The 26,357-nt window shown below is 50.9% G+C and overlaps 1 protein-coding gene across 3 annotated transcripts; it reads left to right on the top strand.

The window, feature by feature from the left end:
• Window positions 1-26,357, top strand: IL12RB1 (interleukin 12 receptor subunit beta 1). 3 transcript variants are annotated; one of them, XM_025367652.1, is made up of 17 exons: window positions 1-242; window positions 2,284-2,343; window positions 3,828-3,942; window positions 4,761-4,930; window positions 7,854-7,993; window positions 9,187-9,217; window positions 9,644-9,763; window positions 11,410-11,492; window positions 12,665-12,902; window positions 14,594-14,761; window positions 15,784-15,921; window positions 18,378-18,533; window positions 21,019-21,153; window positions 22,714-22,810; window positions 23,835-23,910; window positions 25,286-25,464; window positions 25,754-26,357. In XM_025367652.1, the coding sequence occupies exons 1-17, from the start codon at window positions 179-181 to the stop codon at window positions 25,764-25,766; spliced, it is 1,983 nt and encodes a 660-aa protein (XP_025223437.1). In that variant the 5' UTR covers window positions 1-178; the 3' UTR covers window positions 25,767-26,357. The 3 variants fall into 3 exon arrangements, with proteins under 3 accessions (XP_025223437.1, XP_025223436.1, XP_025223435.1); XM_025367651.1 differs by having other exon boundaries at window positions 25,286-25,477; XM_025367650.1 differs by lacking the exon at window positions 25,754-26,357 and having other exon boundaries at window positions 25,286-25,633.

Raw genomic sequence — 26,357 nt, 5'->3', positions numbered from 1 at the left:
CTCTTTCGCTTTGACTTGCACTAGGGATGGGCTGTGACACTCACTTTTTTTTTTTTTTTTTTTTTTTGGTCTTTTTCCCTTGTTCAGCTTCAATGTGTTCCGGAGTGGGGACGGGGTGGCTGAACCTCGCAGGTGGCAGAGAGGCTCCCCTGGGGCTGTGGGGCTCTGCGTGGATCCAATGGGGCCGCTGGTGACCTGGGTGGTCCCCCTCCTCCTCCTCTTCCTACGATCCAGGCAGGGTGGTGAGTCCCCCGACCCTGGCATGGCAGCTCGTCTTGCCGGGGGGAGGCACGTGTATGTGTGGAGAGCTGTGGGCCTGCTGTGTGGGTTGGTTTCATCTCTCTGTGCCTCAGTCTTTCCTGCTGTCAAATGGGAGATGGGCAGTCATGGCTTCTGGGATCGAACTTAGACATCTTTCCTCCGGTCTTGATTTTTCTCTTCTGTGAAATGCACTAAATCTCTTCCACCACCTCCCTGAGTTCAGTGAGAAAAAAAAACTAAGGAAGGAATGAATGAAAAGCAAGTATGTATCTAATAGGTATACATGGTATAGTATCTTATGTATGTAGTTTACAATAGATAGACATACATAATATAATGTATACAGTTGTCTCTGTATTTATGGGGCAATGGTTCCAGGACCCTCTGCAGATACCAAAATCCAAGGATGCTTAAGTTCCTAATATAAAATGGTGAAGTATTTGCATATAACCTATGCACATCCTCCCATATACCGTTTTTATTTATTTATTGAGATAGGGTCTCACTCTGTTGCCCAGGCTGGAGTGCAGTGACCTGATCATAGCTCACGGCATCCTTGACCACCTGGGCTCAAGTGATCCTCCTGCCTTAGCTCCTTGAGCAGCTGGAACTGCAGGCGCACACTACCGTGCCAGGTTAATCTTTTTGGCGCGTACTTTTTACAGAGACAGGGTCCCAGTGGCTGAAGGAGGTCGCTGCCTCCTGGGGAAATGTTATAAATTATTGCCCCAACTGCTAGTGGGCCAAGTGTGCTTGCCTGGGCCAGCCCTGGCAGACCTCTCCTTGCCATGCACCCTCTAGTGTCTCTCCCCATGCTGGCTTCAGACACTGGTGCCACCCCAGGCACACCTCCACTTCTCTCTGCCCTCCAGACTGTTGGTCTTACTGTTCTTTCCTGCTGGGGGGACCTCCTGAGAGTATCTCCCAAATATGCATCTCAACCTCTGAGGACTAAAGGGCGGTGGATGAATGGATAGACAGGTGGATGGGTGGTTAAATGATGGATGGATGAATTAATAAATACATGGATGGATGGATGGATGGATGGATGGATGGATGGATGGATGGATGTGTGGCTGGATGGATATATCAGTAGGTAGATAAATGGATGGATGGGTGGGTGTATGGATGAATGAATACATGGATGTATGGATGGATAGATTGGTGAGTAGATGGATAGATGGACGGTTGGGTGAATGGATACTGGACGAATGAATGCATGGATGCATGGGTGAATACACGATGGATGGGCGAATGGGTGGATGGTGGGGTGGATGGATGAATGGATGGATGAATACATGGATGGATGGATGAATGGATGGATAAATGGGTGGATGGTGGGGTGGATGGATGGATTAATACATGGATGGATGGATGGATGGATGGATGGATGGTGGGGTGGATGAATGAATGGATTAATACGTGGATGGATGGATGGATGGTGGGGTGGATGGATGGATGAATGGGTAGATAGGTAGATGGATGAATGAATACATGGATTGATTGATAGATGGATGGGTAGATGGGTGGATGGATGGATGAATACATGGAGGGATGAATACATGGATAGATGGGTGGATGGGTGGATGGTGGGGTGGTTGGATGGATGGGTAGATGGGTGGATGGATGAATGAATACATGGATGATTGGATAGATGGATGGGTAGATGGGTGAATGGATGGATAAGTACATGGATGGATGGACGGGTAGGTGGGTGGGTGGGTGGGTGGATGGATGGATGAATGGATGGATGGATGGATGGATGGATGGATGAATGCATGAATTCATGGGTGGATGGATGGGTAGATGGTGGATAGATGAATAAATACATGGATGGATGGGTAGATGGGTGGATGAATACATGGGCAGATGGATGGATGAGTGGTGGTAGGTGGGTGCATAGATGGGAAGGTGGGTGGGTGGGAGGGCTGATGATCACTTGGGTGTAGACCCCAAGGCTGAGCCCTTCTCCCCACACAGTGCAAGGCCAGGGATGTCATTATGTCTTCATTGCCTTTGCAGCTGCCTGCAGAACCAGTGAGTGCTGTTTTCAGGACCCACCATATCCGGATGCAGACTCAGGTTTGGAGCAGTTCCTCATTGTTGGCTGAGGATTATGTAGGGCTCTACCTGACCCCATCCACAGCAGCCCCTCCCATGGCCTCTGCCACCCGGCCGAAGACCCAGCCACACCTGTGGTCTTGGGAGCCCCCACCCCACCACCTGTTGGCCCATTCTCAACAGGTTCAAGGTGCCCTGGAGCAGCCAGCCTCCTCTCTGAACCTTATCACTTCTCTAGCACGGTCTCAGGGCTGGTGTCTATGTCCGTTCAGATTGGTCGGTACATGGGAGAAAGTACCTTTTAAGCATTTTGAAGCCCCCCCCAATAAATTATTGGAACATTTATTTTATTTAATTAATTCATTTATTTATTTGTTTGTTTTTTCTTTTTGAGATGGAGTCTCGCTCTGTCGCCCAGGCTGGAGTGCAATGGCATGATCTGGATCCACTGCAAGCCCTGCCTCTGGGGTTCATGCCATTCTCCTGCCTCAGCCTCCTGAGTAGCTGGGACTACAGACGCCCGCCACCACACCTGGCTAATTTTTTTGTATTGTTTTTAGTAGAGACGGGGTTTCACCGTGTTAGCCAGGATGGTCTCGATCTCCTGACCTCATGATCCACCCGCCTCGGCCTCCCAAAGTGCTGGGTGCTCACAGGCATGAGCCACCTCGCCTGGCCTATTTATTTATTTTTGAGACAGAGTCTTGTTTTGCTGCCCAGGTTGGAGTGCAGTGGCCTGATTTCAGCTCACTGCAACCTCCACCTCCCAGGTTCAAGCCATTCTCCGGCCTCAGCCTCCCAAGTAGCTGGGAATACAGGTGCCTGCCACCACAACCAGCTAATTTTTGTATTTTTAGTAGAGACGAGGTTTCACCATGTTGCCCAGGCTGGTCTCGAACTCCTGACCTCAGGTGATCCACCCGCCCCAGTCTCCTAAAGTGCTGGGATTCCAGACATGAGCCATCACGCCCGGACATACTGTTGGAACATTTATGCTCATAATGCGCCCTGCAAAGGGTCTGACACTGAGCAGACACACCGTCCATTCTCTTGTTTGATAACGATTTACTGAGCACCTTCTATGTGCGCACATGGATCTAGACATAGGGGGCTGTGAGCTCAACTGACTTCCCAAGACCACAGCCTAGTGGAAGAGATAGACAACAGGCAAACAAATGTCTATACTGCATGTGATGATGTGTTTTGAAGAACCAGAGGAGGGAAGCTGGGGCCCAGGGCACCCCCCCAAAAAAAAACAACACCAGAAGGAGAGTGAGGAATAGAGAGGGAGGTGGCAGGACATCTGGCCTCTTTGAGGACGAGTTCGAAGGCTGAGGATTCCGAATAGGTTGAGGTGAGAGATGTCGGGAGATGAGGTAGGAAGGACGCAGGGAGGGTTTAGGCTGAGGTGACACTGAAAGATGTAAGCATCACAAAGATTTGTCCTGGGCACAAAGACCCCTCCAGACTCTGGTCTGTTCCCAAGCCTACAGGATCTCTTCCAGGCTCAGCCTCGGGCCCTAGGGACCTGAGCTGCTATCGGATATCCAGCGCTGGTTACGAGTGCTCCTGGCAGTATGAGGGTCCCACAGCTGGGGTCAGCCACTTCCTGCGGTGCTGGTGAGGACCCCTCTATAATTCCTAAACCCTCACCCACCATCCCACTCTTGCTCCAACCCCCTCTGGTGCCCCTACTCTCGGATGCGTGATCTTGGCTGGGTCAACACACCTTCCTGGGCTTCTGTTTCTCATCTAAGAAGAGAGGGTTGGAGGATTGTGGTGGGGGGTGGTCAGTGAGGGTAGGCATCCCAGGGTGGGTGGCCATGAGGGTCTCTTTAGTCCTTTTTTCTTCACCCTTTCACTTATCCATCCATCCATCTATCCATCCATCTATCCATCCATCCATCCATCCATCCATCTATCCATCCATCCTTCCATCCATCCATCCATCCATCCATCCATCCATCCATCCATCCATCCTTCCATCCATCCATCCATCCTTCCATCCATCCATCCCTCCTTCCATCCATCCATCCATCTACTTACTTGTTTCTTTTTTCTTTTTTTGAGACGGAGTCTTGCTCTGTTGCCCAGGCTGGAGTGCAGTGGCATGATCTCAGCTCATGGCAACCTCTGCCTCCCGAGTTACAGTGATTCTTCTGCCTCAGCCTCCTGAGTAGCTGGGACTGTAGGCACACGCCACCGTGCCTGCTAATTTTTATATTTTTGTATTTTTTAGTAGAGACAGGGTCTCACCATGTTGGCCAGGCTGGTCTTGAACTCCTGCACTCCAGCCTGGGCGACAGAACGAGACTCCATCTCCAAACAAACAAACAAACAAACAGCCATAAAATGATGCCGGGATTTGATGCACAAAGTCGGCTGTGGGGTCCACCAGGACCCCAGACTCGGCACTGACACGCTCCTTCCTGCTGCAGCCTTAGCTCTGGGCGCTGTTGCTACTTCGCCGCAGGCTCAGCCACCAGGCTGCAGTTCTCCGACCAGGCCGGGGTGTCTGTGCTGCACACCGTCACGCTCTGGGTGGAATCCTGGGCCAGGAACCGGACAGAGAAATCTCCTGAGGTGACCCTGCAGCTCTACAAGTCAGGTTAGCACCTTGTTCTCCCCACTGTCCCTTTTATACCCAGAGGCCATCAGGCTGCAAGGCTGGAGCTGGAGGGGAATTCCTGGTCCCTGGCAAGGGACTTGATACTACTAGCCATTGTCACTTCATGTAGTGTCACACAAACACTATTGTGACAAAGCAGTCTTTCATGGTCCTCTTACCAATCCCCTATTCCTGGGCACTGAGGCTGCTTCTGGTTTCTCTCTGCTGTCCATAATGCTACCAGGAGCTGCTTGGGTTCTGAATATCTGTTCTCATGACTCAACACCATGTATTTGTCCGGGCACGGTGGCTCTCGCCTGTAATCCCAGCACTTTGGGAGGCTGAGGTGGGCGGATCACGAGGTCGAGAGATCCACACCATCCTGGCCAACATGGTTAAACTCTATCTCTACTAACAATACAAAAATTAGCCAGGTGCAGGCCACGCGCGCCTGTAGTCCCAGCTACTGGGGAGGCTGAGGCAGGAGAATCATTTGAACCCAGGAGGCAGAGGTTGCAGTGAGCTGATATTGAGCCACTGGACGCCAGCCTGGCGACAGAGCGGGACTCCATCTAAAAAACAATAGCAACACACACAAAAAAGGCAAAACATTTGCCTGGTGTGGTGGCACGTGCCTGCAATCCCAGCTACCCAGGAGGCTGAGGCAGGAGAATGGCTTGAATCTGGGAGGCAGAGGTTGCAGTGAGCCGAGATCACACCACTGCACTCTAGCCTGGGTGACAGAGCAAGACGCTGTCTCAAAAAAAAAAAAAAAAAAAAAAAAAGAAAAGAAAAGAAAATAAAAGAATGAAGGAAATCATGTCATTTGCCACAACATGGACAAAACTGGAGGACATTATGCTGCGTGAAGTTAGCCAGGCACAGACACAAAAATATTGCATGATCTCACTTACGTGTATAATCTTTAAAAAAAAAAAGGTCGAATATCTAGACACCAAAAGTAGAACCGTGGTTACTGGGGATGGGGAGAAGGAGGAAATGGGGGAGATGTAGGTCAAAGGAATAAAATTGGCTGTTACGCAGCATAAATAAGTCTAGAGTTCCAATGTACAGTAGAGAACTATAATTAAAAATAGCATATTGTATATTGAAAATTTGCTAAAATAACAGATTTTAGGGCTGGGTGCAGTGGTTCATGCCTGTAATCCTAGCACTTCGGGAGGCCAAGGTGGGAGGATCACCTGAAGTCAGGAGTTCGAGACCAGCCTGACCAACATGGTGAAATCCCGTCTCTACTAAAAATACAAAAATTAGCCGGGTGTGGTGGCGGGCACCTGTAATTCCACCTACTTGGGAGGTTGAGGCAGGAGAATCGCTTGAACCTGGGAGATGGAGGTTACAGTGAACCAAGATCACACCACTGCACTCCAGCCTGGGTGACAAAGCAAAACTCTGTCTCAAAAAAAAAAAAAAAAAAATTAGGTGTTCTCATCACACACCAAAAAAGTAATTACAGAAGGTGATGGATATGTGTGTGTGTGTGTGTGTGTGTGTGTGTGTGTATATATATATTTAAGAGATGGGGTCTTGCTATGCTGGCCAGGGTGGTCTTGAACTCCTGGGCTCAAATGATCCTCCTGCCTTGGCCTCCCGAAGTGTTTGAAGTATAGGCGTGGGCCCCTGTGCCTGGCCATGGATATGTTACATTGCTTACTGTAGTAATCATTTCACTGTGCATATGTACATCAAACCATCATACCTCTTCAATTTATACAGTAATATAATAAAGAATCAGGCAGGGTATGGCCACAGTGCAGCAAGACTAATTTATGCTAATTTATGTCTCTCCTTAGGTCAGGTTCCTTGAAACGGATCTAAAAACTAAGTACAATTTCCCTGAGAGTTCTAAAAAAAAAAAAAAAAAAAAAAAATTGGCTGGGCACAGTGGCTCATGCCTGTAATCCCAGCACCCGAGGCGGGCGGATCACCCTCAAAAGACAAGCACTTTTGTGAATTGCTTGTCAGAATCAATTATCCTCTGCCAAGCAATTCACAAAAGTACCCGTCTCTTCACAGCCTTGCCAGCAATGGGTGTTAATATTTTAAAGATATCTTCACTAGCAGGATCCTGTGTATCAATCTTTATGAAAAATTATTTATTTATTTTTAAATTTTAATTTAATTTAATTTAATTTATTTATTCTTTTGAGACAGAGTCTTGCTCTGTCACCCAGGCTGGAGGGCAGTGGTGCGATCTCGTCTAACTACAACCTCCGCCTCCCGGGTTCAAGCGATTCTCCTGCCTCAGTCTCTCAAGTAGCTGGGATTACAGGCACCCACCACCTCGCCCGGCTAGTTTTTTGTGTTTTTTTTAGTAGAGACGGGGTTTCACCGTGTTCGCCAGGATGGTCTCGATCTCCTGACCTCGTGATCCGCCCGTCCCGGCCTCCCAAAGTGCTGGGATTACAGGCTTGAGCCACCGCGCCCGGCCCTATTTGTTGATTTTTTAGAGACAAGGTCTCCCTCTGTCTCCTAGACTGGAGTGCCATGGTGCGATCAGGGCTCACTTCAGCCTCAACCTCCTAGGCTCAAGTGATCCTCCCATCTCACTCTCCTAAGTAGCTGGAACCACAGTCATGAACTACCATGCCCGGCTAATTTTTATGTAGAGATGGGGGTCTCACTATGTTGCCCAGGTTGGTCTCGAACTCCTGGACTCAAGTGATCTTCCTGCCTTGGCCTCCCAAAATGCTGGAATTACAGGGTGAGCCACCATATGTGGCTTGTGTATAAATCTTGACTCTTTGAATCATAGTATACCAGGCTTAGCTGGGACCTGCAAGGTGTCCACTAATTCATATTTAGGGATTCAGTTGCTTACTCTGGACCGGGTAGATTTTCAGGGCCCATTAACTGACATACGTGTGGGCTGCCCCTCGCCAATCCTTGCCTCTGCTTCCAGTTAAATATAAGCCTCCTCTGGGAGACATCAAGGTGTCCAAGTTGGCTGGGCAGCTGCGTATGGAGTGGAAGACCCCGGATAACCAGGTTGGTGCTGAGGTGCAGTTCCGGCACCGGACGCCCAGCAGCTCATGGAAGTTGGTGAGTTTATTTCCCAAGTCCAGGGTGGACACGGGCCTCTCCAGGGCACCTTCACCCTCAAATCAGTCTCACCATCACTGCGTCTGTCCCCGCTCCCAACCAACCCCCACCCTAGCCCCTCAGGTGGTTTCTTCTTTTTCTTTTTTCTTTTTTTTTTGAGATGGAGCCTTGCTCTGTCGCTAAGGCTGGAGTGCAGTGGCACTCAGCTCACTGCAACCTCCACCTCCCAGGTTCAAGCGATTGTCCTGCGTCAGCCTCCCAAGTAGCTGGGATTACAGGCATGCACCTGCCACCACGCGCAGCTAATTTTTGTATTTTTAGAAGAGACGGGATTTCGCCATGTGGGCCAGGCTGGTTTCAAACTCCTGACCTCAGGTCATCTGCCCACCTTGGCCTTCCAAAGTGCTGGGATTACAGGCACGAGCCACTGCGCCTGGGTCCCACTAAAATGTTTTAAAATAATTTTTTTATTTTGGAATAATCTTCAATTTTCAGAAATGTTACTTTATAAACTAGTGCAGAGAACGCCCATATACCCCTTACCCAAACTCCTCTAAATGTTAATGTCTTATATAAACTCCAGGCATTATTTGAATGTCACCAATTTTTCCAGGAATGTCTTTTTTCTGTTCCCAGATTCAATCCAGGATCCCACATTGTGTTTAGTAAAAATAATTATTAATTTTCAAAATTTAGTTATAATAATTTTTTACTGCTTTATATGTTTCTAAAGAAGGTTTGAACCTAGAGAAGGTTCTCTAGTAATTAACTATAGAAATAATCCCTGAAGGTATAGTCTTTAATTTAAAAAAATGTAGCCAGGTGCAGTGGCTCACACCTGTAAACCCAGCACTTTGGGAGGCCAAGCTGGGGTGGGACTGCTTGAGGCCAGGAGTTTGAGACCAGCCTGGGCAACATGGCGAAACCCTGTCTCTACCAAAAATGCAAAAATTAGCCAGGTGTGATGGTGCGTGCCTGTAGTCCCAACTACTCAGGAGGCTGAGGCAGGAGGATCACGGAACCCTGGGAGGTTGAGGCGTCAGTGAGCCATAATTACGCCACTGCACTCCAGTCTAGATGACAGAGTGAGACCCTGTCTCAGATAAATAAGTAAATAAATAAATAATTGTAAAACAGCAGATATTTTTCAGCATTAAAACGCAAAACAATATATGAATACATTCTTATTCTAGGGCGACTGCGGACCTCAGGATGATGATACTGGTGAGAATAATAATAGTAATGACAACAACAGCTGCAACAAGTTGGCATTAATTGAGCGCCTACTGTATGCCAGGTCCAATGCTGAATTTTTTGTATGCCTCTTACCCTGCCTCATAGTTCAGTATTGGATTATTTCCATATTCTAAGTGGGGAAACAAATCAAGACTTGGAGGGGGTGAGAAGCCTTTGGCCAAGGTCATGACCCAAGGGATGGCCATGGCCGGGACTTGAACTGAGGGCAGGGATGGATGTGGGTGATCCTGGAGGCCCTAAGAGGACAGGGCCTGGCCTGCTTCTGCTGAGCCCCCAGGACCCAGCACATGGCTCTGTACACAGTTGGAGCTCAATAAGTGCATGATGGCTAAGTGACTGGTGCCAAGTCCTGGAGAATTCTTACAGCCTGATGTTTGACCTGCTTCTCCCCAGAGTCCTGCCTCTGTCCCCTGGAGATGAATGTGGCCCAGGAATTCCAGCTCCGACGACGGCGGCTGGGGAGCCAGGGGAGTTCCTGGAGCAAGTGGAGCAGCCCTGTGTGTGTTCCCCCTGGTAAGATCACTCCGGGCACAGGAACAGGGGCAAGCATTAGAAATAAGGCAGCAGCTGGAGGTGGTGGTGCACCCTGTAGTTCGAGCTGCTCAGAAGTCTGAGGCGGGAGGATCACTTGAGGCCAGTGATCTGAGACCAGCCTGGGCAACATAGTGAGACCCCATCTCTAAAAAATAAAATAAAATGGGGCCGGGCGTGGTGGCTGATGCCTGTAATCCCAGCTACTTGGGAGGCTGAGGCAGGAGAATCGCTTGAACCCGGGAGGTGGAGGTTGCATTGATCGGAGATCGCGCCACTGCACTCCAGCCTGGGCGACAGGGCCAGACTCGGTCTCAAAAAGTAAAATAATAATAATAATAATAATAAAATAAGATGGAAAAAGAAATAAGGCAGCAGGTATTAGAAACAAGGTGGTAAGTGCTAGAAATAAGGCAGAGGGAGAAATGGGTGCTCAAACCCTGACAATGTGGCATCTGGTCTTGCCGCACTCACTTTAGGGTTTTTTGTTTTGTTTTAAGACAGTGTCTTGCTCTGTCACCCAGGCTGGAGTGCAGTGGTGCAATCTTGGTTCACTGCAACCTCCGCCTCCCGGGTTCAAGTGATTCTCCTGCCTTAGCCTCCCAGGTAGGACTACAGGTGACCGCACCCTCACCCAGCTAATTTTTTTTATTTTTAGTAGAGATGGGGTTTAACCATGTTGGCCCGGCTGGTCTCGAACTCCTGGCCTCAAGTGATCGTCCCGCCTTGGTCTCACAAAGTGCTGGAATTCCAGGCACAAGCCACTGCACTCCGCCCGCTACAGAGCTTTATCAAGTGAGAATCATTGGGCTGAACCTCACAGTGTCTCAAGGACAATGTCACCTGCAGGTGGCAGGGTGTACTAAATGGCTGCTGCCCTGACCCTGGGCAACAGGGAAATGAGTGAGAGGGTTTCAAATCATGCAGAAAGGCCTGGTGCTGTGGTTTCTGCCTGTAATCCTAGCACTGTGGGAGGTCGAGGCCTGAGGATTGTTTGAGGCCAGGAGTTTGAGACAAGCCTGGGAATCAAAACGAGACCCTGTCTCTAGTCTGTAAAACAACAGCAACAACAAAACCATGCGGAGAAGTACATTTGCATTCAAAGAGAAACTTAGAGGCCAGGCGAGGTGGCTCATGCCTATAATTCCAGCAGCTTGGGAGGCCGAGGCAAGCAGATCACAAGGTCAGGAGTTCGAGAACAGCCTGACCAACATGGTGAAACCCCGTCTCTACTAAAAATAAAAAATTAGCCAGGCGTGGTGGTGCACGCCTGTAGTCCCAGTTACTCGGAAGGCTGAGGCAGGAGAATCGCTTGAAACCGGGAGGCAGAGGTTGCAGTGAGCCAAGATCGCACCACTGCACTCCAGCCTGGGCGGTAGAAAACAAACAAACAAACAAACAAACAAACAAACCAAAAACCTTAGACAACATGAAATTACAGGTGGCAGTTATCCCTGGGGATGCGAATGGTGTTAATTTTTCTTCCTCCAGTTTTTTCTCTTTCCTGCAATTTGGGGCAGCAAGGGATTCTCACTTTGTGAATGTGGAGAATCCATCATTTACAAAGAAAACATCCATCAGTCTTTCTCTCCTTCCAATTCGTCTGGTTGGTTTGGTTCTGATTGCAGAAAATCCCCCACAGCCTCAGGTGAGATTCTCAGTGGAGCAGCTGGGCCGGGATGGGAGGAGGCGGCTGACCCTGAAAGAGCAGGTAACGGGGCTATCACAGGGCTGTGGGGTGGCCTGGGATGGGGAGCAGGAGGCAAAAGGCTGGAGGCTGATGAGCAAGTGGGAGATGGAGGGGAAAGAGAAGTAGAGGTGGCAGTGAGTGGGCAGATTGTGGGTTTAACTCCGAAGGTCATAGGGAGCCATGGAGTGTGTGTGAGCAGGGGAGGGACATGACTGGACTCAGATGTTCACAGGCTTTCCCTGGCTCCTGTGTGAGAAACAGAGTGTGTGGGAATTGCACAGAAGCCAGAAGGCCAGGAAGGAGACAATGATGACTGCATTTGCCTGGGTAGCAGGTTATTGCTTTAAGTCCCAAAACAGGCTGGGGGCGGTGGCTCACGCCTGTAATCCCAGCACTTTGGGAGGCCGAGGCGGGTGGATCATGAGGTCAGGAGATCGAGACCATCCTGGCAAACATGGTGAAACCCCGTCTCTACTAAAAATACAAAAAAAAAAAAAAAAAAAAAAATTAGCCGGGCATGGTGGGGGGCGCCTGTAGTCCCAGCTTCTCGGGAGGCTGAGGCATGAGAATGGCGTGAACCCCGGAGGCGGCGGAGCTTGCAGTGAGCTGAGATTGCGCCACTGCACTCCAACCTGGGCGACAGAGTGAGACTCTGTCTCAAAAAAAAAAAAAAAAAGTCCCAAAACAACCCATTAAGTGCAGTTTGATTAGCCCCATTTTACAGAGAGGGAAACTGAGGCACAGAGGGACTATTTCTGTTGAGACAAAACTGGCAAATATTCCACTCATTGACTTTACCATAGTTGTCTTAGCCAGGTCCCTAATGGGCTGTTACTATAAGGCTGTAGCAAAAATCCTTTACTTCCTATGTTCCTCTAACTCAAATTCCTTTCCTAAGGAAAAATGTTCTGCTTGAGGTAACTGGGTTAAAAGATGGAAACATTTTTTTTTCCTGAATGTCAGTGGGTTTTGTCAATTTCTCACTTCCCCCAAGCTAGATGTGTGCGGGCGGTGAATGGCTGTCTCACAGCAGCTTTGCCAGCATTGAGGTTTATTATTTTTTTAATTTTTGATGCGTGTTATCGACTGTGGCCTTTGGCCAAGTCTGTCCTCATAGGCTGTGTCCTGCTGTCTCCCTATGGGATGATGAATGTGATCAGGTCCCCACGAGCTGTCTTTCATACTCCTGACAGCCAACCCAGCTGGAGCTTCCAGAAGGCTGTCAAGGGCCGGCGCCTGGAGCGGAGGTCACCTACCAACTGCAGCTCCACATGCTGTCCTGCCCGTGTAAGGCCAAGGCCACCAGGACCCTGCCCCTGGAGAAAATGCCCTATCTCTCGGGTGCTGCCTACAATGTGGCTGTCATCTCCTCGAACCGATTTGGTCCTGGCCCAAACCAGACGTGGCACATTCCTGCTGACACCCACACAGGTGCCTCCTCTGGGTGGGGAGGGCGGTATGAGGGCCCCTCAGAGCTGAGCACCTACTCTGAGCCTCAGCTAGACCAGGGTGAGAGGAGTGAAGCAGAAAATTGTAAAGCAGTGCCTAATTTAGGGGTATATCAAAAATTCAGTAATCAGCCGAGTGCAGTGGCTCATGCCTGTAATCCCCATGCTTTCGGAGGCCAAGGCAGGCGGATCATTTTTAGTAGAGATGGGGTTTCACCACGTTGGCCAGGCTGGTCTTGAACTCTTGACCTCAGGTGATCTGCCTGCCTTGGCCTCCCAAAGCACTGGGACTACAGGCGTGAGCCACCATGCCAGCCTAATTTTTGTATTAAAAAGTAGAGATGGAGTTTCACCATGTTGCCCAGGCTGGTGATCCACCTGCCTCAGCCTCTCAAAGTGCTGGGATTACAGATGTGAGCCACCGTGACCGACCTACTATTATTATTATTATTTTTGAGCTAGGTTCTCAGTCTGTTGGCAGACTAGAGTGCAATCATGGCTCACTGCAGCCATGAACTCCCAGACTCAAGTGATCCTTCCGCCTCAGCCTCCAGAGTAGCTGGGACTACAGACGTGCACCACCACACCTGGTTAATTTTTAATTTTTATTTTTTGTAGAGACAGGTCTCCCTATGTTGCCCAGGCTGGTCTCGAACTCCTGGGCTCAAGCGATCCACCCATCTCCACCTCCCAAAGTGCTAGGATTACAGGTGTGAGCTGCCACACCCAGCCTGGTCCCATATCATAGTGAAATGGTGCCTGTAAAATTCTCAGCATTGGCTTGGCACATGCAGTCGGTACTCAATAAACGGCTGTTGCTATCCCCAGAATTGCAAGCAGTATCCGTCTCTGACATTCGTGCAGACACCCTGGCGGGAGGGAGTGGGAGAGATTTGCCCAGGGACTGAGTGGGTGTGTGCTCGTGCTTCTGAGTTTGGCATGAGACCACCAGTGGGGCCAGTCAGGCCGGGGAGCCTGGTCTTGCATCTCACTCTCCGCCCAGGCAAGGCAAGCGGTAGGCGGCCAGGTATCTGCCGCAGCCGGAGACGCCTACAAGGCTGGAGGTGGGTGTAATGGCAGTACAGGAAGCCCTCATGGTGAATATCCTGGCAAGGAGACAGCAGTTAGGGTGGAGGAGGACTCAGCTCATTCAAACACCATCTGCTGACTGGATGCGGCGGATCACGCCTGTATCCCAGCACTTTGGGAGGCCAAGGCAGGTGGATCACTGGAGGTCAGGAGTTTGAGACCAGCCTGGGCAACACGGTGAAACCCCGCCTCCACCAAAAAAAAAAAAAAAAAAAATTAGCCGGGCATGGTGGCATGTGCCTGTAGTCCCAGCTACTCACGAGGCTGAGGCAGGAGAGTCGTTTGAACCCGGGAGGAGGAGGTTGCAGGGAGCTGAGATCATGCCACTGCACTCCAGCCTGGGCGACAGAGCAAGACTCCGTCTCCAAAGAAAAAAAACAAAAAAAAACAAACGCCATCTGCTACCCTCTTTCTGCGTGACTCCCCAGGCAGCCTCCAGTGCAGGGAAACAGCCAAACACAGACACCCTGGCCTGTAGGGTCAGAGGTATAGACGAAAGGGTGGGAGAGAGGCTGCAGGAGCCAGAGAAGGGGGCTGGGGAGAGAGACGGCAACTGTCTGATGGGTCTCTCCCCTCTCCTTCCAGAACCAGTGGCTCTGAATATCAGCGTCGGAACCAACGGAACCACTATGTATTGGCCAGCCCGGGCTCAGAGCACGACGTACTGCATTGAATGGCAGCCCGTGGGCCAGGAAGGAAGCCTTGCCACCTGCAACCTGACTGCGCCACAAGACCCGGATCCGGCTGGAATGGGTAATGGCCTGGAATGGCCTGCCTCTGCTCCTCCTCTGTGCCCTCCCTTTTAGCTCCTGGTGGGTTCAAACCTGCAGGGAAGGCACATAGCGGGTGTCTAAGGCCCAGAGAGGTGTTGCTGCTTACTCGAGATCACACAGAGGTAGGGACAGGGTGAGGTTCAGAGCCTCTCACCCATATGGGTCTGGAACCTCCTGCTGGCATCCTGAGCTCAGTTCCAGGCAGATCGCACACCTGCAGGTAATGAATCTCACATCCTAAGGTGTTTGTTAAATATTCAACTGCGCCAGGGAAGGTGGCAGTTCGTGAGATGCTGGTGGCAAATTAATGAGTCTTTAGGGAAAGAGGGGACTGTGAGGCTCAGGTAGCCTCTCACTCTCCTGCTTCCTGCTCTGGGCCTTGCCAGAGCCCCAGAAAGCCTCAACCTCAGCCTGTTCCTTGAGGAATTCACAGCCTGAGGAGACAGAACTGGACACGGAACCCCTGACCCCACTGGCCTGGCAAGGTGGCTAACGCCTGGAATCCCAGCACTTTGGGAGGCTGAGACAGGTGGATCACCTGAGGTCAGGAGTTCGAGACCAGCCTGGCCAACATGGAGAAACCCTGTCTCTACTAAAAATATAAAAATTAGGCAGGCATGGTGGTACACATCTGTAATCCCAGCTGCTCAGGAGGCTGAGGCAGGAGAATACCTTGAACCCGGGAGGTGGAGATTGCAGTGAGTCAAGATCGCGCTATTGCACTCAAGCCTGGGTAACAGAGCAAAACTCCGCCTCAAAAAAAAAAAAAAAAAAAAGCCCTGGTTCCATGGAGTAAGGGCTGGGTTAGAGGAGGATGGGGATGGGATTGGGGGCATTGCACAGAGAGGAGATCCTGGAGGAGGGGATATTGGTGCAAGGGCTTTGAAGCATGAGTAGGAGTTTTCTGGGGGTTCCTGGCAGCTGGCACAGCCAATGCAAAGGTAAGGTGCAGAGGTGGGAACACAATCTACTGAATGGCCTGGTCTTTGCTTATCCTTCCAGCAACCTACAGCTGGAGTCGAGAGTCTGGGGCAATGGGGCATGAAAAGTGTTACCACATTACTATCTTTGCCTCTGCGCACCCAAAGAAGCTCACCTTGTGGTCTACAGTCCTGTCCACCTACCACTTTGGGGGCAATGGTAAGTGACCCAAACCTGCAGGTTTACATTATTTTTTCTTTTTAAATAATTTTAAAAAAAAATAGAGGCTGGGCGTGGTGACTCACACATGTAATCCCAGCACTTTGAGAGGCCAAGGTGGGTGGATCACCTGAGGTCAGGAGTTTGAAACCAGCCTGGCCAACATGGTGAAACACTGTCTCTACTAAAAATACAAAAATTAGGCCGGGCGCGGTGGCTCAAGCCTGTAATCCCAGCACTTTGGGAGGCCGAGACGGGCGGATCACGAGGTCAGAAGATCGAGACCATCCTGGCTAATACGGTGAAACCCCGTCTCTACTAAAAAATGCAAAAAACTAGCCGGGCGAGGTGGCGGGCGCCTGTAGTCCCAGCTACTCGGGAGGCTGAGGCAGGAGAATGGCGTAAGCCCGGGAGGCGGAGCTTGCAGTGAGCTGAGATCCGGCCACTGCACTCCAGCCTGGGCGACAGAGCGAGACTCCGTCTCAAAAAAAAAAATAAATAAATAAAAATAAAATTAAAAAAATAAAAAATAAATAAATAAATAAAAATACAAAAATTAGCCAGGTGTGGTGGTGGGTGCCTGTAATCCCAGCTTCTCGGGAGGCTGAGGCAGGAGAATTGCTTGAACCCATGAGGCAGAGGTTGCAGTGAGCCAAAATCGTGCCACTGTACTCCAGCCTGGGCGACAGAGCAAGAATCTGTCTCAAAATAAATAAATAAAGTAAAATAGAGACAGGGTCTCACTGTGTTGCCCAAGTTGGTCTCAAACTCCTGGACTAAAGCGATCCTCCCTCCTTGGTCTCCTGAAGTGCTGGGATTACAGGTGTGAGCCATTGCACTCAGCCACCTGCAGGTTTATCTCTATGGAGGATTCAGCAGGAACTCTCAGTGTCAGGAGAAGAGAATGAGCATTTAGAGGCACCTGCAGCACGTCAGGCCAGACATATGGAGGTCAGCTCGGTGGACAGCAAAGACATTCTGAGTGGCATTGTTCATATTTTTCTTTTTTTGGAGACAGAGTCTTGCTCTGTTTCCTAGGCTGGAATGCAGTGGCACAATCATAGCTCACTGCAGCCTCGAACTCCTGGGATCAAGTGATCTTCCCACCTCGGCCTCCTGAGTAGCTGGGACTACAGGCATATGCCACCATGGATGGCAAATTTTTTTCTTTCTGTAGAGACAGGCTCTCACTGTGTTGCCCAGGCTGGTCTTCTGGTCTTGAACTCCCGGGTTCAAGAGATCCACCAACCTCAGCCTTCCAAAGTGCTGAGATCACAGGTGTGAGCCATTCTGTCTGGCTTAACAGCATCGTCCTCTTTTTTTTTTTTTTTTTTTTGAGACAGAGTCTTGCCATGTTGCCCAGGCTGGAGTGCAATGGTGGCACAATCTTGGCTCACTACAACCTCCACCTCCCGGGTTCAAGCGATTCTCCTGCCTCAGCCTCCCGAGTAGTTGGGATTATAGATGTGCGCTACCATGCCTGGCTAATTTTTTGTATCTTTAATAGAGACGGGGTTTCAGCCTGTTGGCCAGGCTGGTCTCAAACTCCTAATCTCGTGATCCACCTGCCTTGGCCTCCCAAAGTGCTGGGATTACAGGTGTGAGCCACTGCACCCGGCCAGCATTGTCCATTTTATAGATAGGAAAACTGAGGCCCAGGGAAGGAAAATGACAGTGACTGAGTGGCAGAACCAGAATTAAAACCCAGCCCACCTGACTCTGTGGCCAATGCTACCCCCGTCTCTGGACAGTGGGAGGCTGGGCATTCAGGAAGTGCTCAACCAGCACTCCTTTTTTTTTTTTTTTTTTTTTTTGAGACAGAGTCTCACTCTCTGACCCAGGCTGGAATGTAGTGGCACAATCTTGGCTCACTGAAACCTCTGCCTCCTGCGTTCAAGCGATTCTCCTGAATCAGCCTCCCGAGTAGCTGGGATTACAGGCGCCCACCACCACGCCCGGCTAATTTTTGTAGTTTTAGTAGAAACAGGGTTTCACCATGTTGCTCAGGCTGGTCTCAAACTCCTAACCTTAAATGAGCTGCCCTCCTTGGCCTCCCAAAGTCCTGGGATTACAGGCATAAGTCGCCATGGCGGGCTTTGTTTTTTTTTTTGTTTTTTTTTTTTTTTTAAGACAGGGTCTTGCTCTGTCGCCCAGGCTGGAATGCAGTGGGCGACATCTAGGCTCACTGCAACCTCTGCCTCCTGGGCTCAAGTGATTCTCCTGACTCAGTCTCCTGAGTAGCTGGGATTACAGGTGCCCGCCACCATGCCTGGCTAATTTTAGTAGTTTTAGTAGAGAAGGGGTTTGCCATATTGGCCAGGCTGGTCTCGAACTCCTGGCCTCAAATGACTCACCCACCTCGGCCTCCCAAAGTACCGGGATTACAGGCGCGAGTCATTGTGCCAGGCCTCGACCAGCACTCTTGGCGTTTACTATGACAATGGTACTGGTTGCAGCCTCAGCAGCTGGGACACCGCACCACGTCTCGGTGAAGAATCATAGCTTGGACTCAGTGTCCGTGGACTGGGCACCATCCCCACTGAGCACCTGTCCCGGCGTCCTAAAGGAGTATGTTGTCCGCTGCCGAGATGAAGACAGCAACCAGGTGTCAGGTACGTGAGGCAGTGCAGATGTGGCTCGGGTAAGAAGGGAGGATCCTAGCCTGAGATCTCCTTTGCTGTGTGACCCTGGGCACCTTGCTGTCCCTCTCTGAGCCTTGGTTATCAGACCCTTAAAACAAGAGAATTGGCTGGGCGCGGTAGCTCGTGCTTGTAATCCCAGCACTTTGGGAGGCCAAGGGGGGTCAATCAGCTGAGGTCAGGAGTTGGAGACCAGCCTGACCAACTTGGAGAAACCCCGTCTCTCCTAAAAATATAAAATTAGGCCAGGCGCGGTGGCTCAAGCCTGTAATCCCAGCACTTTGGGAGGCCGAGACAGGCGGATCACGAGGTCAGGAGATCGAGACCATCCTGGCTAACACGGTGAAACCCCGTCTCTAATAAAAAATACAAAAAACTAGCCGGGCGAGGTGGTGGGCGCCTGTAGTCCCAGCTACTCAGGAGGCTGAGGCAGGAGAATGGCGTAAACCTGGGAGATGGAGCTTGCAGTGAGCTGAGATCTGGCCACTGCACTCCGGTCTGGGTGACAGAGCGAGACTCCGCCTCAAAAAAAAAAAAAAAAAAAATAAATATATATATATATATAAATTAACCGGGGTGGGGGCACATGCCTGTAATCCCAGCTACTTGGGAGGCTGACGCAGGAGAATCACTTGAACCCGGGAGGCAGAGATTGCAGTGAGCCGAGATTGCACCGCTGCACTCCGGCCTGGGCGACAGAGTGAGAACTCTGTCTCAAAAAAACAAAAACAAAAACAAACAAAAAACAAAAACAAGAGAATTATACTTCAGGTTTTTTTTTTAAAATTAAATTTAATTTTTTTTTATATCCGTCCGTCTTAGCCTCCCAAAGTGCCAGGATTACAGATGTGAGCCACCGCGCCTGGCCTTTTTTTTTTTTTAATTTTATAGCCAGGGACTCACTCTGTGCCCAGGCTGGAGTGCAGTGGTGCCATCATAGCTCACTGCAGCCTCAACCTCCTGGGCTCAAGCGATCCTCCCACCTCAGCCTCCCTAGTAGCTGGAAACAGAGGTATACACCACCGTGCACAGTTAATATTTTATTTTTTGTAGAAACAAGGTCTTGCTATATTGCCCAGGCTGGGTTTTTTTTCTTTTTTTTTCTTTTCGAGAGGGAGTCTGGCTCTGTCACCCAGGCTGGAGTGCAGTGGCACAGTATCAGCTCACTGCAACCTCCGCCTCCCGGGTTTAGGCAATTCTCCCGCCTCAGCCTCCCAAGTAGCTTGGATTACAGGCACCTGCCACCATGCCTGGCTAATTTTTGTATTTTTAGCAGAGACGGGGTTTCACCGTGTTGACCAGGCTGATCTCGAGCTCTTGACCTCAGGTGAACCACCCGCCTTGTGGTTCCCAAAGTGCTGGGATTACAGGTGTGAGCCACCATGTCCGGCCTCGCCCAGGCTGGTTTCAAACTTCTGACCTCAAACTATCCTCCCACCTTGGCCTCCCAAAGTGCTGGGATTAGTCATGAGCCACTGCACCCAGCTGAACTTGAGGGTCTTGATCACCCCTTGCAGACCCTGGAGAAGGCTGGGTGGGCACCAGCCAAGTGCTTATGGTGTGTTGGGTTCATCCATGAGAGGCTGCCCCTCACATGTAGCAGCAGTTGGACTCTCATCAGGCAGGGATGACTTGTCTCCATGCCACAGATGAGGACACCGAGGCCTGGAGCGGGGATCTGATGAGGGACAGGAAAGCCCACAAAATGGGGTTTAGCTGGGAGGGTTCTTGACTTTCCCCAGAAAAGAGTTCAAGTGCACATCGGTGGTGTTAGAAACCTTTACTTGGCCGGGCGCGGTGGCTCAAGCCTGTAATCCCAGCACTTTGGGAGGCCGAGACGGGCGGATCACGAGGTCAGGAGATCGAGACCATCCTGGCTAACACGGTGAAACCCCGTCTCTATTAAGAAATACAAAAAACTAGCCGGGCGAGGTGGCGGGCGCCTGTAGTCCCAGCTACTCGGGAGGCTGAGGCTGGAGAATGGCGTGAACCCGGGAGGCGGAGCTTGCAGTGAGCTGAGATCCCGCCACTGCACTCCAGCCTGGGCCACAGAGCGAGACTCCGTCTCAAAAAAAAAAAAAAAAAAAAAAGAAACTTTTACTGAAGTGGCCATGTACGGCAGCAGCAGCAGTCGTGCTCCTTGCAGAGCGGGAACACCCCACAGGCAGGGTAGTTACCTCTCACATTTATACCCGCTTTTAATTATATGCAAATGAAAGGTCAGTTTATGCAGAAGTATCTAGGATGAGGGTGGTCACTTCCGCGTTGTGGGATCATTGCCATGGACAGGGGTGGTCATTTCTGGGTGTTGCCATGGTAATGGTAAACTGACATGGCACACTGGTGGGCGTGTCTTATGGAAAGCCCAGCACCTGTTTTAGCTAGTCCTCAGTTTGGTCCTGTGTCCAAGCCCTGCCTCCAGGGGTCCCAGGACTCAGGGTTGCCTCTCCCACTGCAGAGCATCCCGTGCAGCCCACAGAGACCCAAGTAACCCTCAGTGACCTGCGGGCTGGTGTAGCCTACACCGTGCAGGTGCGAGCAGACACGGCGTGGCTGAGGGGTGCCTGGAGCCAGCCCCAGCGCTTCAGCATCAGTGAGTGGAGGGGGTGGGACCCAGTTATTTGCACTGCGCTTCCCATAATGATCTTAGCAGCCCTGCCCTCACCCTCATTCCCTCCATGGCTCCCTACTGCCCTCAGGAAAAAGCAGCAGCTCAACCTGCTCCCATTGCCTTCTCTTGCAGCTTCCTCTCACACTCCAGGAGCCTTGCCCATGCAGGCCCGTCCCTCCCTCCTGCCTGGAATGTTTGTTTTCCCCACGGTCCAACTCCTATTCATCCTTCAAAACTCAGCTCAAAAGTTCCCTCCTCCAGCAAGCCTTCTCTGCCTCCTTCTGGCCATGCCCTTGTCTACAACTGTCCCTCCTCCCTGGTCTGACACCGTGGGTTGGGGGTAGATGTGTCAAAGTATCTGGGGGCTCTTGGGGAGGAGGGAGGTGCAGGAATCTGTTCATTGAGTGAGAAATAAATCAATGCAAAAATAAGGAGGATGCAGGCGAAGCCTGGTGTGATGGCTCACGCCTGTAATCCCAGCACTTTGGGAGGCTGAGGCTGGAGGATTGCTTGAGCCCAGGAGTTCAAGACCAGCCTGGGCAACATGGTGAGACCTCATCTCTACAAAAAAATATTTTAAAAATAGTGGGGTGTGGTGGCACACACCTGTAGTCTCAGCTACTCAGGAGGCTGAGGTGGGAGGATGGCTTGAGCCCAGGAGTTCAAGGTTGCAGTGAGCCGTGACCGCACCACTGCACTCTGGCCTGGGCAACAGAGCAAGATCCTGTCTCAAAAAAAAAAAAAAAAAGAAGAAGAAGAAGGAGAAAGAAGAAGAAGAGGAAGAGGAAGAGAAGAAGAGGGAGGAGGAGAAGGAGGAGAAGGAAGAGAACAACACAGGCTCTGTTGTCTGGGGTGTATGGTTATAAGAGATTCAGAGATCAAATGATCCCTGTACATGCCACGGTGTCCTTTCAGTTCCAAGAGTACCAACTGGAACCCAGAGAACAAGAGTCAGAGTTGGTGTGGGGCAGGCAGGCCTGGGTCCAGGGGCAGCCACATGTGCCCTATGTGTAGGCTCTTGGAATTACGGAGTCTTTTTTTGTTTTGAGACAGATTTTCACTCTTGTTGCCCAGGCTGGAGTGCAATGATGCGATCTCTGCTCACTGAAACCTCTGCCTCCCGGGTTCAAGCGATTCCTCTGTTTCAGCCTCCCGAGTAGCTGGGATTACAGGCGCCCGCCGCCACACCCGGCTAATTTTTTGTATTTTTAGTAGAGATGGGTTTCACCATATTAGTCAGGCTGATCTCGAACTCCTGACCTTAGGTGATCTGCCCGCCTTGGCCTCCCAAAGTGCTGGGGTAACAGGCATGAGTCACTGTGCCCGGCCTGGAATCACAGAGTCTTGAACACTTCCTGCATGCCAGGCCTTTATTCCTTGACAGCTACTGGGCAGGTGGGTTCTGTGGTCTCCCAGTGAGAAGCCTGTGGCATGTGCACCAGGGTCAGCAGCAAGTTCATGGGGAAACCGGGCCCTCCCAGCTCCTTCCCTGAGGAAGAGGCAGGAGGTAGCCCTCTGCCAACCCACGCTCTCCCACCCCAGAAGTGCAGGTTTCTGATTGGTTCATCTTCTTCGCCTCCCTGGGGAGCTTCCTGAGCATCCTTCTCGTGGGCGTCCTTGGCTACCTTGGCCTGAACAGGTAATTGACACCTCTTACCGTTACCATAGCAATGGTAATGATGCCAGGCAGGGGAGCCCCAAAGTGGAGCTTAGCCCACTGATTGGGTTCTTGGCTCCGCCTAGGAAAGAATTCAAGGGCAAGCCAGAGGTAGAAGAAAACAGCTTTACTGAAGAAGCAGTTATAGCTCCGTGACTGCCTCTGCAGAGCACGGCTTCCCTGTAGGCGGAGAGTAGCCACTGAGAGCGGTTTTGCAGTCAGATTTATACTTACTTTTAATTGCATACAGATTAAGAGCGCAGTTTATGCAAAATTTCTTTTTCTTTTTTCTTTTATTTTCTTTTGTTGTTGTTGTTGTTGTTGTTGTTTTGAGGTGGAGTCTTACTCTGTCACCCAGGCTAGAGTGCAGTGGCACGATCTTGGCTCACTGCAACCTCCTCTTCCCAGGTTCAAGCCATTCTCATGCCTCAGCCTTCCAAGTAGCTGGGACTACAGGTGCGTGCTGTCACACCCAGCTATTTCTTTTGTATTTTTAGTAGATACAGGGTTTCACCATGTTGGCCAGGCTGGTCTTGAACTCCTGACCTCAAGTGATCCCATTCAGAAATTTCTAGGGAAGGGTAGTAAGTTTTGGGTCCTTGGGTCATTCCCATGGAAAGGGGCGGTGACACTGGTGGGCATGTCTGATTGAAAGCTGCTTTCAAGCCGGGCGCAGCGGCTCATGCCTGTAATCCCAGCACTTTGGGGGGCTGAGGCAGGCAGATCGATTTAGGCCACAAATTGGACACCAGTCTGGCCAACATGGCGAAACCTGTCTCTACTAAAAATACAAAAATTAGCCGGGTGTGGTGGCACGCATTTGTAATCTCAGCTACTCGGGAGGCTGAGGCAGGAGAATCAGTTGAACCCAGGAGGCAGAGGTTGCAGTGAGCCGAGATCGCGCCACTGCACTCCAGCCTGGGCAACAGAGTGAGACTCCATCTCCAAAAAAAAAAAAAAAAAAAAAAATGCTCAGCTCCTCTCACCGTCCCCCTTTCCTCTTCAGGGCCACACAGCACCTGTGCCCGCCGCTGCCCACACCCTGTGCCAGCTCTGCCATTCAGTTCCCTGCAGGGAAGGAGGTAAGGACTCCTTTTCTAATCCTAAGTCTTTTTATTGGGTGCACACGCTGGACAAGGGTCACGCATTAGCTCATTTTATTCTCCTCCAATCCATCAAGGTAAGGACTCCAAAACCAGTGCTCCAAACCCCTTCCCATTTTAAAGACAGGCAAGCAGAGGTACATTTCCTGGCACTAGAAACAGAACTCAAAGTGGCTTTATTATAAAGGGCACCTGATGGAAAAATCCTAAGGGAGTGGGCTTCTAGATATGGCTGAATCCAGCGATTGGGGTCTATCTCGGAGCTGCCCATTCAGGGTTCTCCCCCAGGCATGCTGAGCCTCTCTGATTGGAAGCAGAGTGTCCATTCTCCCCATTACCTAGGGCAACAGTCTCAGGGCCATCACTGATTGGTCCAACTTGGTTCACAGGTTCTTCCCTGAGCCTATGGCTGGAACCAGAGGGTTAGGGAAGGGTCTGATGGGTGGGCTGGCCAGGGTCACATGACCAGTGCTAGAGCTGAGGTGGGGCCACTGCACTGTCAGCCACACCATCTGTGAAAAGAGGGGAGGGAAATTTCCCAAAGAGAGAGGGAAGTGCTCTTCCTAAGAGGGGCTGAATGGGGGTCAGTGAGGCAGAGTTCATCCTCAAATTGGTCTCAGGATATATATATATATATATATATATATTTTTTTTATTTATTTTATTTATTTCTTTTTGAGACGGAGTGTTGCTCTGTCGCCCAGGCTGGAGTGCAGTGGCGCGATCGGCTCACTGCAAGCTCCGCCTCCCGGGTTCACGCCATTCTCCTGCCTCTCAGCCTCCCGAGTAGCTGGGACTACAGGCCCCGCCACCTTGCCCGGCTAATGATTTTTTTGTATTTTTAGTAGAGATGAGGTTTCACCGTGTTAGCCAGGATGGTCTCGATCTCCTGACCTCGTGATCTGCCCGTCTCGGCCTCCCAAAGTGCTGGGATTACAGGCTTGAGCCACCGCGCCCGGCCATATATTTCTTTTTTTATGGAGTCTTGCAATGTCACCCAGCCTGGAGTGCAGTGGCACCATCTCGGCTCACTGCAACCTCTGCCTCCTGGGTTCAAATGATTCTCCTGCCTCAGCCTCCCAAGTAGCTGGGATTACAGGCGTGCATAACCAAGCTCAGCTAATTTTTGTATTTTTAGTAGCGATGGGGTTTGGCCATGTTTGCCAGGCTGGTCTCAAACTGCTGACCTCAAGTGATCCACCCGCCTCAACCTCCCAAAGTGCGAGGATGACAGGTGTGAGCCAGTGCGCCCATCCAGGTCTCAGGATTTTAGAGAATTTAGCCAGCAGAGACCCGGTCCGTTCCATCCTGCTGTGGATAGGAAGTAGAACTCTGCCCTACCCTCCCTCTGCAGACTTGGCAGTGGATCAACCCAGTGGACTTCCAGGAAGAGGCATCCCTGCAGGAGGCCCTGGTGGTGGAGATGTCCTGGGACAAAGGCGAGAGGACTGAGCTTCTTGAGAAGGCAGAGCTACCTGAGGGTGCCCCTGAGCTGGCCCTGGATACACAACTGTCCTTGGAGGATGGAGACAGGTGCAAGGCCAAGGTCCTGAGGCCCAGGGGGCCAGACGGTCAGGGGTGCAACCCTGCCCGGGGGGTGAGGGGCTAGATGTCCATTGCTCCTGGGAGATCAGGGCCTGGAGGCTTGAAGGAGAAACGGGAACATCCACTTTGTCTTACAGACAGGAAGAGCGACTATCTCAATCACAACGGCTGGTTATTAAGCACTTATGGCATACCCAGCCCATTCCATCCACTCACATGATTCCCTACCAAATTCCCACAACCACCCCCTGAAAACCATAACTGTTGTATTTTACAGATGTGATCACTGAGGCTCAGAGAGGGTGAGTGACTCGCCTGAGGCTACGCAGCACACACAGGAGTCAAATTTGGACCCAAATAACCCAGAGCTCCTCCAGGCTCCAGTGCACCTGCCTCCTGTCTGCCCGGCACCTGTTGCCACACATCCTGTGGGGGAACCCTAGATGCTGCCATGAAATAGAAGCTGCTGCACCCTGCTGGGCCTGGCATCCGTGGAGCAGGAGCAGACCCTGCCATTGACCTGTTCTGGAGTAGAATAGACTGGGAATGGGGGCAAAGGGGGCTCAGATGGATCCCCGGACCCTGGGCTGGGCATCCGCCCCCAGGAGCACTGGATGGAGAGTCTGGACTCAAGGGCTCCCTGCAGCACTGTGGGGTCTTGTAGCTCGGAGGATCCAGGCATATGGGGGAAGGGGACTGTAAACATTGTGGAAAAAATGATGGTCCTCCCATCCCATCCCCATCCCCCTATAAAATGGGGGTGATGACAATGACCTTACACAGCTGTTCAAAATCATCGTAAATGAGCCTCCTATTGGGTATTTTTTCCCGTTTGAAGCTTGAATGTCCTCAAAATCTCAAAACACGAGCCTTTGAGTTCA

The sequence above is a fragment of the Theropithecus gelada genome, chromosome 19 (assembly GCF_003255815.1).
Source record: "Theropithecus gelada isolate Dixy chromosome 19, Tgel_1.0, whole genome shotgun sequence".
Classification (NCBI taxonomy): Eukaryota; Metazoa; Chordata; class Mammalia; order Primates; family Cercopithecidae; genus Theropithecus; species Theropithecus gelada.
This window is presented reverse-complemented; position numbering and strand designations above follow the sequence as displayed.